Raw genomic sequence first — 15,550 nt, forward strand, 5'->3', positions numbered from 1 at the left:
TATGTACAGTTTACATAGATACTCCACTGTTACGTTCTTAGTTTATACAGTACATGATTCATGATAAACTACTTTTTATATATGTGATGTATGCCATGCTTTTGTTTTTGCTTAATGTAAATCGCTCTGGATTAAGAGCGTCTGCTAAATGCCTAAATTGTAAAATGTAAATTGATGACGTACCTCCTGAACGTGTCAAACACCACAGAGTCGTCACAGTTGATGGCGTCGGGGTGGCTCGGCGGCAGACAGACCTCGCCCACCTGCATCTCATAACAAGGTATCCCATGATGCACCACGGTAAGGCTCGGATAAAAGGAAGACCACCCTGAAAGACAAGAAACCCAATGGATACAAAGGGAAAGACCACCTTCAGGGCTCCATGTGCTGGTGTGCAGCAGTGTGGTTTTTGTCGACTTAAACTAAGACGAAAACATTTCGTAGACTATACCTTTTTTCTCTGACGAAAACTAAAGGGAAACTAAATGAAAACTAAGCTATGGTGAAAAAAACAGTTATCCAGGCCCGCCAAAATACATTTTAGTCGACTAAATCAACTGTAGATTTAGTCGACTAAAATGTATTTTGGCATCTTATGACATTATCTTATGACATTTAGTCGACTGAAACTAGACTAACACAAAAAAAAAATCCTGGTGACTAAAATGTGACTAAAACTAAAAGAAAACTATTCAAGAGACTATGACTAAAACTAAAATCAAAATGTGCTGCCAAAAACAACACTGCTGTGTATAGATTATAACCTATAGCAGGACACATACCTGTGCTGTACATAAACAAATGCACAATACATAGACAAATAAATCGCACAATACATTTACAGTACTACACTATTCACCTCTCCTAGCTTGCAACTTTGGCACTGTCTAAAAAATATAACGGCGTCCTATGGTAAAGACGTGCTAAACGTTTATAGTAAAAACAAGAAAATGCGGCACAAATCTTTGAATATATATTCTTTCAGAGAGAACGTTTCTTTTTATTTCGACGTCAGGCCTAAATGGGTTAATTTGACCAAAGTTTGGCAAAAGCCCAGTGCACACACTTTCCCTGCCGCCTCCCAAACAGCTCTGGAGTGTAGGCTAATAACGCAGAGGGAGTGAGACGAGGCCAGGGCGCCCCGTGGGCTTTTGTTTTTATTTTATCGGTTCACCATTAGCCGTTTAATAGTGTTCGGCGATTACAAATATGTCTCAACGGCTAAAACGCCTAGCCGACACCCCTAGGCCACCGCCCTTCAAAATAAGACTACCTCCCGTTCACTTTGAATTGCTGGCAAAGGCTCTGCTCAAAGCCACCAGTAGATGGCACCGAATGAGTTTGTAAAGAGCTGTAGAGATCTGGAGAGACATAACCATATCACTTAGGCTACCTTTCATTTTCTATAGGGCTATTATGCTTTTCATACCTTTGTTTTTGACGAAGAAGGGATGGTCCAGTCGACATTCCGCAGTTAAAAGCCCGTGGTCAGGTGAGCCGGGGTCAAAGGTCAACTTGAGGACGGCCTGGCTGAACGACAGCGTCTCCTCGCGGTTCACCAGCTGCAGACCCTCCGAACCGTAGCGCTGAAAGCACCACACAGCCAATCAAATCGCACCGCAAGTCAACCCACAGCCAATCGAGCCAATTACACAAAAGGGACTCATTTTGGCCTGATGTGAATATTACGCAGATATAAAGCAACACAGTTTTTTATTCTGAACAAATGAGTATATGATCATATAGTACTTTATTGTCAGTTCACACTGAAATTTGTCTAGCGACCCAGCAGCCAAGTATGCAGAACACATATACACACATTTGACATAACACAAAGAACAAGACGATTTACATACATAAAGACATGAAGAGAAGATCAATATCTGCCTAGATTACAGCGTGGCTACTACAACTCCTGAGTAAGCCTCAAGGTCGACTGGTGGACAAAGGACCTCTTTAGTCTGACCTTATTGTATGCTGGTACACTATACAGTATCTCCTTCCTGAAGGTAGCAACCTATATTCTCCATACAACACATGCCTATAGTATTAGAGGTTATATTCCTTGCTAACCTTAGGATGCTGTTATCATACGTGTGACTATAGTTACACCTGCGATTTATTAATCACGTCTCCAGTGTGTAAAGATCTTTAGTTGTAGTTGCTTGTACGTGAAACCAGTCAGTTGCTCATAAGCACAAAGAGCAGTTATTATGTTATGAGCAATTATTTGATGCATGTTTAAAGCCCCTTTTGGTGTTTAAAGCATTATGTTGCACTTTAGCTATTAGCTATTTTAATCGTGAAAATGTGGCGCAAATCTTTGAATATATATATTATATAACGTTTTTAACTCAAATCTTTGATTCTGGGGGGGGGGGGTCCCTGGAACAACATATTTTCAGATAGGGGTCGGCGGCCAATTACATAATTGGGGGGGGGGGGGGGTCCTTGACATGAAAATGTTTGAGAACGACTGACATAGAAACACGGGGGTTTTTCAGAAAACTTTAGGAGGCATTTGTAGAATCGTTCCCAGGTCTAAATGGATTAACGGTGTCACGGACCTTGAGAGTGGAGAACGACGTCACGCTCTCGTCGTCTGAGTCGTCGTCGGAGTCTCCGAGGTCGTCGGCGTCCTGCCACTCCACGTTGGGACCCCTGTGGAAGCGCAGGCGTGTGCCTGAACAGAAATACAGACGTTATAGGACCCCTGTGGAAGCGCAGGCGTGTGCCTGAACAGAAATGGCACTGCCTGTCAATAAACACGCACATGACATGTATTCAATGTAGGGATGCCACAAAGTGACCATCAGCCAAATGGAATAGTCGACAGCTCTGCCGATTAATAATCGATTAATTGAACCTTTTTTTTATCAATATCAGATAAAACTTTTAAAGATTTTATATTATGCACATGCCATGGTCACATAACCATTATATGTTGAGTGCATGCTTTGATGGTTACAGTTTTATAATCAGTTTTGATGAGTAAACCTTTGTGGAGATCTTCTCAGTTCTCATTGTATGCTAGTTACTGCCATTCAGGATGGAAAATGAAATCCATTTGGATTTGGGGAGAAGTAGTTTCATAAGGGGCTGGTATGAAGTACTCGGCGGCATCCCTAATTCAATTATGTCTGATTGATGTAACACTTGAATAATAGAATGGTGATTAAAGTAAAATTATTATCACACAGACATCCCGACAAGGAGGAAGAGATTGCACACGCACACTCTATTCATTTGTTTCTATGGAAAAGCAGCTGTAAAAACATTTATTTAATTTTTATTTCATTGGATTCATTAAGGAATAAGCCGTTAAAATGCCACCAATGGCGTGCGAGTCTTCCAGAGATCGGATGGGTGACAGTAGCCTTCTTTCTGTGCGTGTGCGTAATGTGGCCAATGGCCAGCATCCGATGTTAGGTCTTCAGGCTTGATAGCGTTTCATTGGGAGACAATAGAAGCATGGCTGATATCGTGAATGAAAGTAGAATTATCAAGGAGACATTACATGGAGCGTTTTGGGTGCTGTAAAGGTCTTTGGTAGAGGTGTGGGTGGTTTGTGGTTGAAAAGGTATTTGGTAGAGGTGTGGGTGGTTTGTGCAGTTAGGGTCACAGTGGCATGTACGCGTGCATTAGGCATGCGTACATGAATCGTAATCGAAATAATCGATACGTATCGATAAATCGATACAGACGTGCGCGATGCGAGTGCATCGGTTCATTCACTGTGTATCGGATACAATTGACGATGCATCGTTCACGGAGTGCCTGCATCGGTAAAATCCATGGTTGCACCGGCTTTTTTCCATGTTGTATTTCACCCTATTCTGTGTTTCCGAGGCGCGTTGAACGCACCATCAGAAAAGGAAGACAATACGGTCTCTCTAAAACATTCAGCGCAGCGCGCTGCAGTGCACACACAGTCAGTGAACAGAAGATACCGTACGACGGTGCAGACAAGACAAACAAAGACTATAAAGCGCACCCACGACTAACAGAAGTGAGCCCCACGCATTAAACATGAGAAGCACCACCTTTAGCTTCGTAAAACCGCTGTCCGAGCTTTGTCCGTCGATCAGTTGTTGACTTGTCACTGTAGCGCTGAGCGCTGGTAATGATCCACAGCTGTTCTTGCTAATTATCCGACGCAAATGCGAATCTGCGTCGCGATCATCAATTTGTAATTAAAGAAAGCTTCTGCAGTCTGCTCACACGTGTACAACAACAACAACGCCACAGCTGGGTGTTTTCAACCGTTTCACAACTTTCCACTGTCCAGCTTACCCCTGCTGTTCTCTGGGATAGATTTATATTCTGCAGCGCGACGGTGTCGCACGCCTAAAATTGCAGATCCACAAGCTCACAGCGCGGCGTGGATGCGACGTGTTGTGAGCTTGTAGATCTGCAACTGCTATGTATTTAAAACGTTAATAATACATGCAGGCCAGGGTCTTCAATGTTTTTCAAGTCAAGCCGAGAACCCCTTAGCTGAGAGTGAGAGATAGATCAAGCAGGAACCCCACACTATACATAGGCTATATTATTATAAAACTGTTTTGCAGATTAAACTAGAACTTGAACTAGAAGAGTGCCTTCTAGTGCGCAAGCAGAGCGCGCAAGTACTGTCGACCGCTACGAACTTTCAAATCTCAGCCTCTCTGTAAAACATTGAAATCAAATACTAAAGTCGGGTTCTAACTGGCTGTCACAATGGTGACGTAATTACGATACGTTTCAGTATTGGTTGGGTAACAGGTAACTTATGTATGTATGTAAGTTGTAAATTGAAAGTACTATACTGTGGTCGGCTGGCTTTTGTATGTGTGTATGCTCGGAGGTATATATATACTGATGTCGATGGTGACGTAATTAGGATATGTTTCAGTGTCGGGTGAATTAAAGGTAATGTCTGTATGTATACATGTATGTAATCTGAAGCCTATCTTTATTACGTCACCATCAAAAGCCAGTTATAACCCGGCATTGATACATATCTTAATCAAGTCACCATCAATACCTACCAAGCATACACGTGCATTCGTACCAGAACGACCACAATACTTGCGCAAGTAACTAGACAGACTTGTTTGCCAGCACTACCAGTGTGACCTGTAAATGAATGTTTTGTTTATTTGTTTCTTTTCTATGTATATGTTAGTAACATTAATTGATGAACGATAGACTATTACATTTTAATCTCTTGACTTAAACCCTCTATACTCAAAACCTCAAATTGACCTTTGAGGTATACAGTATATAATATACTATAGCCTAGTATTAGTAATCTAACAATTCCACAATAACCAGCAGAGCGCAGACCCTTTGTTTACTTACAGAATTCTATAAGTTGGGTTGTTTGAGATGCAGAGCTACTGTATGATACTAACCTACAGTAAAACAATAAATTCCATTGAATTGAAACGTAATGCATTTTTACATGTTTTGGGAAATTAACAGAACTTTAATATAAATCCTTTCTATTGTGTTGAATCGCCATCGTATCACATCGTATCGCATCGCATCGCAATGTCCAGAATTGAATCGCCATCAAATCGCATCGTATCGGGAAGAGGGGTGAATCGTATCGCTAAAGTATCGTATCGCTGGCAGTGCATCAATATATCGTATCGAATCGGCCTCAGTGACGAGATTCACACGCCTAGTAGTGTGTATACCTTTGAGGAAGCAGTGCCAGGCTGTTTCGGGCCAGGAATGGGACCAGACCATGTCCTCATCATCTGAGAAGGACGACGACATGGAGAACACACCCGACTCTGACTCGCTGCTGGCCTAATGGGAGTAGAACCGTCATTACTGATAAAAAACATTTAGACCTGTCGAATTATTTTTAAATTAAAAAACAAATGTCTTCTAAACAGTTTTCTGAAAATAAAAATGTTTCTATGCCAGTCGTTCTCAAACATATTCATGTCAAGCACCACAAATATATATGACATTGGCCGCAGAACCCCATCTGAAAATATGTTGTTCCGGGGACCCTCCCAGGAGCAAAGATTTGAGTTAAAAACTCGCTCTGAAAGATTTTTTTTTTTTCCAAAATAGCAGACCTACAAGTTCCTAGCGCGGCACTCTGTGCTGCGCTATGAGCTTGTAGATCTGCTATTTTTCAACAGCTAAAGCATAACATAATGCTTTAAAACACCAAAAGGGGTTCCCGCCCAAAATGGGTTAAATGAACCCTTTAGGGCCCAAAAGGTAGATTATGATCTACCAGTAGATCACAAAGGCTGTGCAGGTAGACCACATTACATGGCCCTAAAAATATATATAATTAAAATATATGAAAAACAAAACAAAACATTAACTGTTAGCTCAAACCATCAACGCAATACTTTGTTCTCAAGAATGTTGCGCACGAATGTCAGTAGCGTTACAAAGTTATATACAAAACAAAGCCTAGCAATTCCATTTTCCCCCTCTATTTCCCATTCCAAGTGTGTGTTGTCTTCTATGCAACGCCAGTGCTGCTATTCCAAAGCCCCCTCAGGTACATTGTTAACCCATTTTGACCTGAGGACGATTCTACAAATGCTTTCTAAATCCTGACAGTTTTCTAAAAAAAACTCATGTTTCTATGTCAGTGGTTCTCAAACATTTTCTTGTCAAGGACCCCCAAAAATATATGTATTTGGCCGCTGGCCGCCATCTGGAAATATGTTGTTCCAGGGACATCCCCCCCAAGATTTGAGTTTAAAACGTTCGCTCTGAAAGAATATATATTCAAAGACTTGGCGCCACATTTGCGCGACTTTTAAAAAATAGCAGACCTACAAGCTCGTGAGCTATGACCCCTGCTTTGGGGTGCTACGAGAGCCCTCTTCCGCTTCACGCCAGGGTCTAAATCACCCTGCCAGGGTTTATTTCTCAACAATGACCTGTGAAAACGTACCCTGACACGCCTGCGCTCCCTCAGGTGTCCTCTAGAGGGTGTGGGGGCGCTGCTGGCCAGCGGGGGCCGGGCGTAGGAATGCAAACTGTTACTGTGGCCAAAGATGTGGACGGGAGACGATCTGCACGCACGCACGCACGCACGCACGCACGCACGCACACACACACACACACACACACACACACACACACACACACACACACACACACACACACACACACACACACACACACACACACACACACACACACACACACACACACACACACACACACATGCTATTTTATATATACACACACACGTGTGCTTGTGTCCTAAACGTAAAGCTATAATCCGTAAATTGTATCGAAATATCGATTTAAATTTAAATTTAAATTAAGTCGAAGTATATCGATATGTAAACAGCAAATATCGTATCGCATCGCTTGACTTTGTATCGTAACGCCAATGTAAATAATCGGTATTGAATCGTTTTGCAATGCAAATAATCAATTTAATCAATACTCAATACTACTATATTGTATTTAGCAATTTTAAGAAGAAAAAAAAAAAAAGATGGGTTTACATAATACTTTTCTATTCCATATCGCTACACTTGGTCCATCAAAAATGTTGTGTATTCTTTGTTCATGTCACTCTCTCTCTCTCTGAAGCACTTTGTGATTTGCAAATAAATAAATAAATGTGTTACAAATATAATGTATTATTATTAATAATAATAAATTATTATTACTAGCCCTTACCCGTTGTGAGATATTTGCTTGCGTTTTTAATTCACTAATAAATTCATTAATAATCATAATCATATAATGTGTCATATCAAAAAAAGGGCTTTGTTACGCCCTCCATATTCATATGGTCAATGCCTGTGTGAAAAGTGGGAGCCATTGGTGCAGGCAATGAGGAGCTACGGCTCTGACACACAGACAGACATTGTTAGAATTATAGTATGATGATGATGATGATGATGATGATGATGATGATGATGATGATGATGATGATGATGATGATGATGATGATGATGATGATGATGATGATGATGATGATGATGATGATGATGATGATGATGATGATGATGATGATGATGATGATGATATCACAAGGCATGTGGACCGACAGTGCTGGCTTGCAAGCCGCCTCTCCCCCCGAACCGTGAGTCAAGCAAATGAGAGATTTGACGATTTATTCATTACAAGAAGTCCTGAATTGTAGCTTTAACCTTCTTCCACGGATTACAGACAAGGTCCGCGAGAGAAGGATGCCGTTGGCTGGGCACTGCGTCAGGCACCCGGAAATGGTATCGAGCAAACCCACACGGAAAGGAAAGAGGAGCAACCGGCTACATGGATGTACTGGAAAGTGCTCTGTTCTCTTTTTATTAACACTGAATAAAATCAATCGATCTGATCAGGACAGTGTAGATGTAAATGGCACAGGGTTCAAGAGTCCTGAGTTGGTGTTGGCCAGTATGCAACGAGCCATTACCTTCTAGTGTTGGGTTATAATTTAGGAAATTAGGTCTACTATGTCAATTCGAATCTGAATCAACTACTTCACATCACAGGTTTACAGGTATATAGAAGTCTGTGAAATAGTTTTACAGATAATCACTATTAACCCATTTAGTCTAAATGTTTTAAATGTCTTCTAAATCCTGACAGTTTTCTGAAATAGCTATGTTTCTGTTTCAGTGGTGCTCAATATTTCATGTCTATTACATGAAAAATCATAAAAAATGATATGTAATAGGCCTGCACCGACCTCCATCTGAAAATATGTAACTCCAGGAACCCCTCAGAAGCAAAGATTTGAGTTAAAAACGTTCGCAAAGATTTCAGGCACATTTTCACTATTCAAAATAAAATAGCGGACTTACAAGCTCGTAGCGCGGCACTCTGTGCCGCACTATGAGCTTGTAGATCTGCTATTTCTCAATAGCTAAAGTATATCATAATGCTTTAAACACCAAAAGGGGTTCCCACCCAAAATGGGTTAAATATTGGAATTGTCAGATGACTAATGTCATCAGATTAATCACAGCTTAAAAATGAATTAATCATGATTAATCACCATTCGAACCATGTCCAAAATATGCCAGGTTTTCCTGAATACTGTTGTGGACATGGAAATATAAATGACAGAAAGCGGATATACATTTGTTTTTTAATGTTTTTTTGCTTTCTAATGCATTTAGTATATGATGTGATGTGAGCATTTGTAGGCCTAGCCTCCACTTTTGAGTTAAATGAACACTGGCTTTTGGCCATGTAGACTGGGGTCCATGCAGTCCAGAGATGTATATCATAATGAAATGGCCTAGGCTAATTTCTATCTATTTAATTTAGGGGTCCTTGAAATTAAAATGGCTGAGAATCAATGGGTTAAAACTGTGTATAGACTATAGTTAATTCACAAAATAAAATAACATGGTACATTTTTGAAACAGGGCTTGGTTTAGAAAAGCCTATATCTTGCGCTAAAGTAATGTATTGAATAACATATAAATGTAGGTTTTATGGCTAGAAAGGCATTGTAGAGAAGTGGACTATAGTGAGAGATGAGATTGTATCTCCTTCATTACGGGACTGCAGGATTCTGGAGATAGTTAGTCGTGAATGATCAGCTTCAGTTAGTGTTTTAGGTCGCCTTCACACCAGAAAGCTTTACTACGATTAAAATTAATCCTGCTGCACATTGTCGGAAAGTGCGCTTCGTTTGGCAGGTGTGAAGCCTCATTCGAATCCTAATGCACATCAAAGAACCGCATTCTACTTCGTCCAAAAACAAGGGTTTCGCTTCGCTTCCAATCGCATTTGATTTCGATTCGGTGCAGGTGGGAATGCAATCCGCAGCAAATAAAGGAAATTAAGCTAAACACAGTTGGAGACGGAGAAGGGATATAAATGTTACGCAGCGCAAATATGTCCCGTTTAACCGTGAATAATGTGGGCAAATAAGGAGACTGAAGCACTCATTGAAATATGAGGACGAGTAGGCCTACATTAATCATTTGCTTAAGGAAACACTGTAGTGTACAGAATATTCAGTCCGTCTGTGCGTAAACATGGAGTGTTGTCACTGCTGTCACTGTGTGGGGAGGGAGTGGGAACTTTCTTCATGTCGATAAACTTGTAAACGGAGGTCAGATTCATTTTGTGCTGCTGTCTGCGCTGTGCCTCCACATGCCCAAAAGAACAGTGTGCACACAGACATGCACGCACGCACGTGTGCACACAAGAGTGAGAGAGAGAAGTCTAGTCCCCGACACACGGTACCCTAATTTTACATCCTAATTATTACTCAAAATATTATTTTAACACCATAGATTTAACTGTGTTATGAATGGAACACATTGATGAAGTTCCCTGCGGCGTTACCAATTGCTGCGGATGACAGCGCAGTGTGATGGCAAACCGCAGCAAATTAAATATGCAAGAATCCCACCTTTTCCGCCCATTCGCATCGAGTCTACCGAAGTATTAGGTGTGAATGCGACCTTAGTTCGTACCTGGAGTTGTGCATTATCTCCGCTGTGCACAGCAGCACAGGGGAACTGTCTTTATATCCATGGTCGTTTTCAAAAGTACCATGTGTTTGTTTTGGTAATAGCCTACTGCAGGTGCAGCCCTGCTGATTCCCGTAATCGCGTTGGACAAAAGGAAACCAGCCGAACCAACTTTAATGGCTTAATGTACGTCCACAAGTTGCGACGGACCCGACAGTACTATAAAACATGTTGTGAGTGATTCTTGCAGCGCGCTGCGTCTGAGCCCACTAGTAGTGTGCGTGTGTGCGTGCGTGTGTGCGGAAGAGGGAGGAAGACTCCAGACTGGAGGTGGAGGAGTCGTGTGTGTGTGTGCGTGTGTGACTGCGTGTAATGAATGTTATGCACTGGACGTTCCTGAGCCGCGCACACGTTAGGGGGAACACTGCACATGCATTTCATTTAAATATTTTAACGCAATTAATTAACACGATCATTTTGACAGCCTTAAAGGTATATTCAGTGATTTCACTTAATTCAAATATCACTTATTTTTTTGTTTTGTTGTGATAATCCTCCCTACTATAGAGTGTGCTGGCCATATAAGGAGTTCATCCCTGTCCCCAGTTAACCCCTGGGGGTCAAAAAACCTTAGGTTTAGTTTTTGACTCTCTATCCTGATTGGACGAAAGGCTGGGTCCCACAGCCAAAAACGAAACCTAAGGTTTTTTGAGTGAAATCACTGAATATACCTTTAATTGGAATACACTAAAACGTGTTGCAGATAAGACTGATGTGTCTCCGTCTAACCTCTTGTGGGGGGCGCTGTCCTTCACCAGGGGGCTCTGGGGGCCGGTGGCGATGTTAGCCAGCTCTGTGAGCCAGCCGCCTTCACGTGGAGAGCTGCCGAGCTGCCGAGCTGCCTTGTGGTGGTGGGACACCTCGGACCCCACGTGGTACACGTCTGAGCTCCGGTCCAGGTCCACCTCCTGGAGCTCCGGCATGTCATCTGGAGAGCAAGCAGTCAATGGCTCTCAAACATGTTAAGGTCTAAGGACCCTGCAATTGATGTTACTTGGTCCAGGGACCCCCCCTTTTGAAGAGCCCTGCGGGCTGGGGTTGGGATCCGGAACCGGATCCAACATTGAGGAACCGGAATCGGTTCCATCACATTTGTGTAGTCTCGTGTTACCAGACTGTTGCCTCCGCAATTTCCAAATGCTTCATCATACAGTCTGGGCCAACGCTGTCATGAGTAAACTATAAAGCGGAAGTGGAGCCTCCTCGCCACTTCCGTTTCGTCTTTACAGTCGTGCACATTTATCCTAATATAAATAGAAAACATCTAAGCATATAGCTTGTTGCTTAGCAGAAAATAAGCTCTAAAGATATTTTAAAATATATTTTCGTGAACTGAAATGGCAGCTTCCATTACTCAGCTCATGGGGGCTATAGGTGCAGACTCTACAGCAGGGTTCCCCAATAAATGTTAGCGTACCAAGGCTGGGGGCCGAGTCCGCACGCGCAAGGTCGAGGTCTTGCCCTAGGGCAAGACCCCATTTGAAAAGGATGCCCAGTTTGACATGTATAGGCTGCTGACCCCCATGTAATGCCATTTATATCTGGGACACCTAAAAAAACATATATTTTTTTATTCTTCCAGGGGCCACAAGGGGGCACTCCGCGGGCCGCAAATGGCCTGCGGGCCGCCTATTGGGGAACCCTGCTCTACAGTATATAGCATTCGGAGATTGTGGAATAGTTGTCTGGCTACGCGAGACTACATTTGTGGAACCGTTTCCGGAACTGGTTTCCGTTACACTTCACGTGTGCTATACAAGTAAATACCAGTGGTTCTCAAGCTTTTTAATTTCAAGGACCACTATAACTCTCAGACTTATAAGGGTCCATTAGGTTCCATTTCTACTACACTCTCAGTTACAGACCTGTAACGGTCCATTTGGAACCCCTCTCAAGTAACCCAGAGGGTCCATGGACCTCACTTTGAGAACCACTACAATAATACATACATGCAATACTGTATGCATGATTGAATTGGATTGAAAATCAAAAATGAACCCCAAAATTGTCTCGACTTTTAAAATGTATTTATAGGACTCGAGGAATTGGATCGTTAAAGGGATTGTGATATTTAAAATAAAATAAAATTGGTTGTTTTTTTTACGCTTTTCTGAGCTCAATTGCACCCAAAAAACATTCAGTAGATTTCCCGTGGTCTGGGGTTTTCTAGCTCAAACAAGAAGAGCCAGCAAATCCCATATATGACAATGGGATTTTGTCACTGTTTTGCCTGTTTTCATTGCAGCTGAAAAGGCTTCACAGACTCAGAGAAAAAGAACGAAAAATGAATTAAATGTCAAAAGAAAATTAATGTCATGAAACCTTTAAGGAACCTTAATTGTTCAAATATGACAGTGTGGCAGGGACCCATATGAGAGATGATTTGTCAACATTTGTCAACGCTCTTTCTTTCTTTATATTCTTCCATCGATCAGATCGAATAATTTTTTAAAGTTGACTCCCACTTCCTATGCCAGATTTTATTTTTATTTTGCTCAGAGCACTCTCAGGGCTGTATTTTGCGTGTCTTAAGTCTTATTACTTAACTTAAGACCTGGAGGCATGATCAATGCCATTTGGCTATTCTGAGTGGCCAAAGAGCATTGACCACGCCTCCAGGTCTTAAGTTGAGTAATAAGACCTGGTACTTAAGACACGCAAAATACAGTCTTATAGACACAGGACAAAAACAAACATCTATAGTGCAAAGAAAGAACACAAGTGCAAAGTGAAGTGACAGTGAGTGAAGAGTGCAATACAGTTCAAGGTCAGCAGCCTGACTGCCTGGAGGAAGAAACTGTTACTGGGACAGGTGGACAGGTAGCGTTTTTTGGAAGGGAGTGGTTGGAACAGGGTATTTGCGGGATGGCTGCAGTGTCTTTAATGATGTTGTGGGCTTTTTTCGTACAGCGAGTGGTGTAGATATTGTAGAGGCCGTGGTAGTGCTGTGCCGATGATTTTAGCTGCTGTTTTAACGTGCAACCTGTTACAGTCCTGAGCGGTCGCATGGCTGTTGCATGGCTGTCTTCTGCTCCCCCCCCCCCCATGCAACAAGGTTGTGTCATCAAACCATGTGACTCCCATTGGATATGCATTGAGGCGGCCATGACACAAGTGTGTCTTGTGTGTGTCTTACGTGTGAGTGAGGCCTATGTATGCACTCTGGATATACGTGTCTGCTAAATGCCTATATTTTAAACTTCAATTTGCATGAAGTTGAGTGGTCCTCATAGTTACCATAGTCCATGTGGCAGCTGGGTGAGGCAGGCAGGTCCTCTGTGCATTTGAGAGGATCAAAGGATTCATCCATTCTGACAGAACGATGATTTCACATCAACATCATTCACATCACATCTGTCGAAACAATATTGAAGACTCAATGAAACATCACACCGATGATCAAATAAACGAAGTCAAGACAAATTAAGTCAAATGAATGAATAAAAAAAAAAGGTGTCTAAAGTGTTTAAAATGACTAGACAGAATATACAAAATCCAAAATTGATATCTTGACATTGTAAACCTTCCACCCTCAACAATGACAGACCATACCAATATACATGTAGGCTATCACAATATTGGTGTGTGTGTGTGTGTGTGTGTGTGTGTGTGTGTGTGTGTGTGTGTGTGCTGGAGGGGGGTTCCTTTGTCTGACAGCCTGATCATGTGGTCAAAATGTGTTCAGGCATCTTTATAAACTCAAGACAACTGTACTCACACACATTCATATTTATGTGATAATTATGGTCATCTACTCTGTTTTTTTCCCCCATTGCCGACTGCTTTTACATTTTTTTTAATTCCATGTTTAATTTCATGTTTCTTTCTTTGTATTAAGCCTATGACTGAACACTTTACATCCAAGTATAATGTAAAGCATGTACATATTTATATTGATTAACTTTCTTGTAAAATTTAATAAAAGTAAAACATAATCCAGAGGGTTATTATAGTTATTTAAATAACGCACACACTGACATACACAAAGACAAAGGAAATCAGACTGATTGATTCACAAAAGAAAATAACATCAGTCTGTAAAGACGAATGAATGAATTTGTAACGTAGTCGCTTGTCGATTAGAGCTACAAGCTATCAACGCGTCGCATCCAATACTCTCATCTATGGATGCTACGCGTTGATAGCTTATAGATCAGCTCTTTATTGGAAAAGCCTGGTTTCCATTCACCCCTCGGCGGTCACATCCGGTCCGTGCGCCCGCCTCCAGTTTCTGGCGAATTCATCGCGGGCACACAATGATCGCTTCCGTATCCGCTCCGGAAAGGATGTGCAACTTCGCTAAACGGAACCGGACCGCCCAAAAGGGAGTCTCTCGGTGTAAACAAAAGAATGTCAACAAGTTGAGGCATGATGACGCAACCCCCCCCCCCCCCCTGCATCTCCCCGTCCGTGCAAATGAATGAGACCAAAAACATTCAGAAACATTTAACAAAAACGACACACTTTTGTCATTTAAACTTGTGTCGTTTTGTCTTCATGATTATGTTGCAGGCCTATATTCAATTCAACGCGTCTTTTATTGTCCCAAGGCAATTCTCATCATAAACGAATATAAACTATACATTAAAGACGGAATATAAAGGCAGCGACAAAAAAAACACTATTAAGAAAACTACGTAAACACTAAACGTCGTGTTTATTGGTTACGTTTCAGTGAATATAAACACAAACGTGCTGCCAAACCTTCCAGCTGCTAAACCAAAACAACAACACGTCACAATGAGAAAAAAGAAAGAGCCCCGTCCGTCCGTCCGTCAAACATACAAATCAAATAAAAGAGTAGAGAAAACCGCAGTGACAGCTTGTTTCTTTTGCTATTTCCTAACAGCGCTATGGACGCGCGCGTGCTCATTGTGTGAAATGTTAGTTTGAGACGTTTGTTTCAATATAAAATAACACTAACATGCATACAAGTATTAAAAGGACGGAACAACTTCCACTCACCGAGGGCTGTCGCCATCGAAATATAATGCCCTCTTTGTATGGCGTCGTACTGCGGTGCTGCGCAAGAGGAGGGGGGGGGAAGAACGCAGATCTACAAGCTC

General features: G+C 41.8%; 1 protein-coding gene across 2 annotated transcripts in view; it reads right to left on the reverse strand.

Annotated features, from left to right (window-relative positions):
- hbp1 (HMG-box transcription factor 1) overlaps positions 1–15,550 on the reverse strand; it is a 32,265-nt gene extending 16,715 nt beyond the window's left edge. Inside the window, exons 1-8 of one of the 2 annotated variants that reach the window (XM_083763384.1) lie at positions 15,450–15,550; positions 13,722–13,838; positions 11,214–11,412; positions 6,920–7,040; positions 5,685–5,799; positions 2,568–2,683; positions 1,430–1,586; positions 184–328 (exon numbers count right to left, since the gene is read on the reverse strand). In XM_083763384.1, the coding sequence (XP_083619510.1) occupies positions 184–328; positions 1,430–1,586; positions 2,568–2,683; positions 5,685–5,799; positions 6,920–7,040; positions 11,214–11,412; positions 13,722–13,794 (926 nt within the window). In that variant the 5' untranslated portion in view covers positions 13,795–13,838; positions 15,450–15,550. Of the gene's footprint in view, positions 1–183; positions 329–1,429; positions 1,587–2,567; positions 2,684–5,684; positions 5,800–6,919; positions 7,041–11,213; positions 11,413–13,721; positions 13,839–15,188; positions 15,292–15,449 lie in introns of those variants that run through there. The other variant, XM_083763385.1, reaches the window with a different exon arrangement.

The sequence above is a fragment of the Protomyctophum parallelum genome, assembly GCF_964188405.1.
Source record: "Protomyctophum parallelum genome assembly, chromosome: 4".
In the NCBI taxonomy this organism is placed as follows: Eukaryota; Metazoa; Chordata; class Actinopteri; order Myctophiformes; family Myctophidae; genus Protomyctophum; species Protomyctophum parallelum.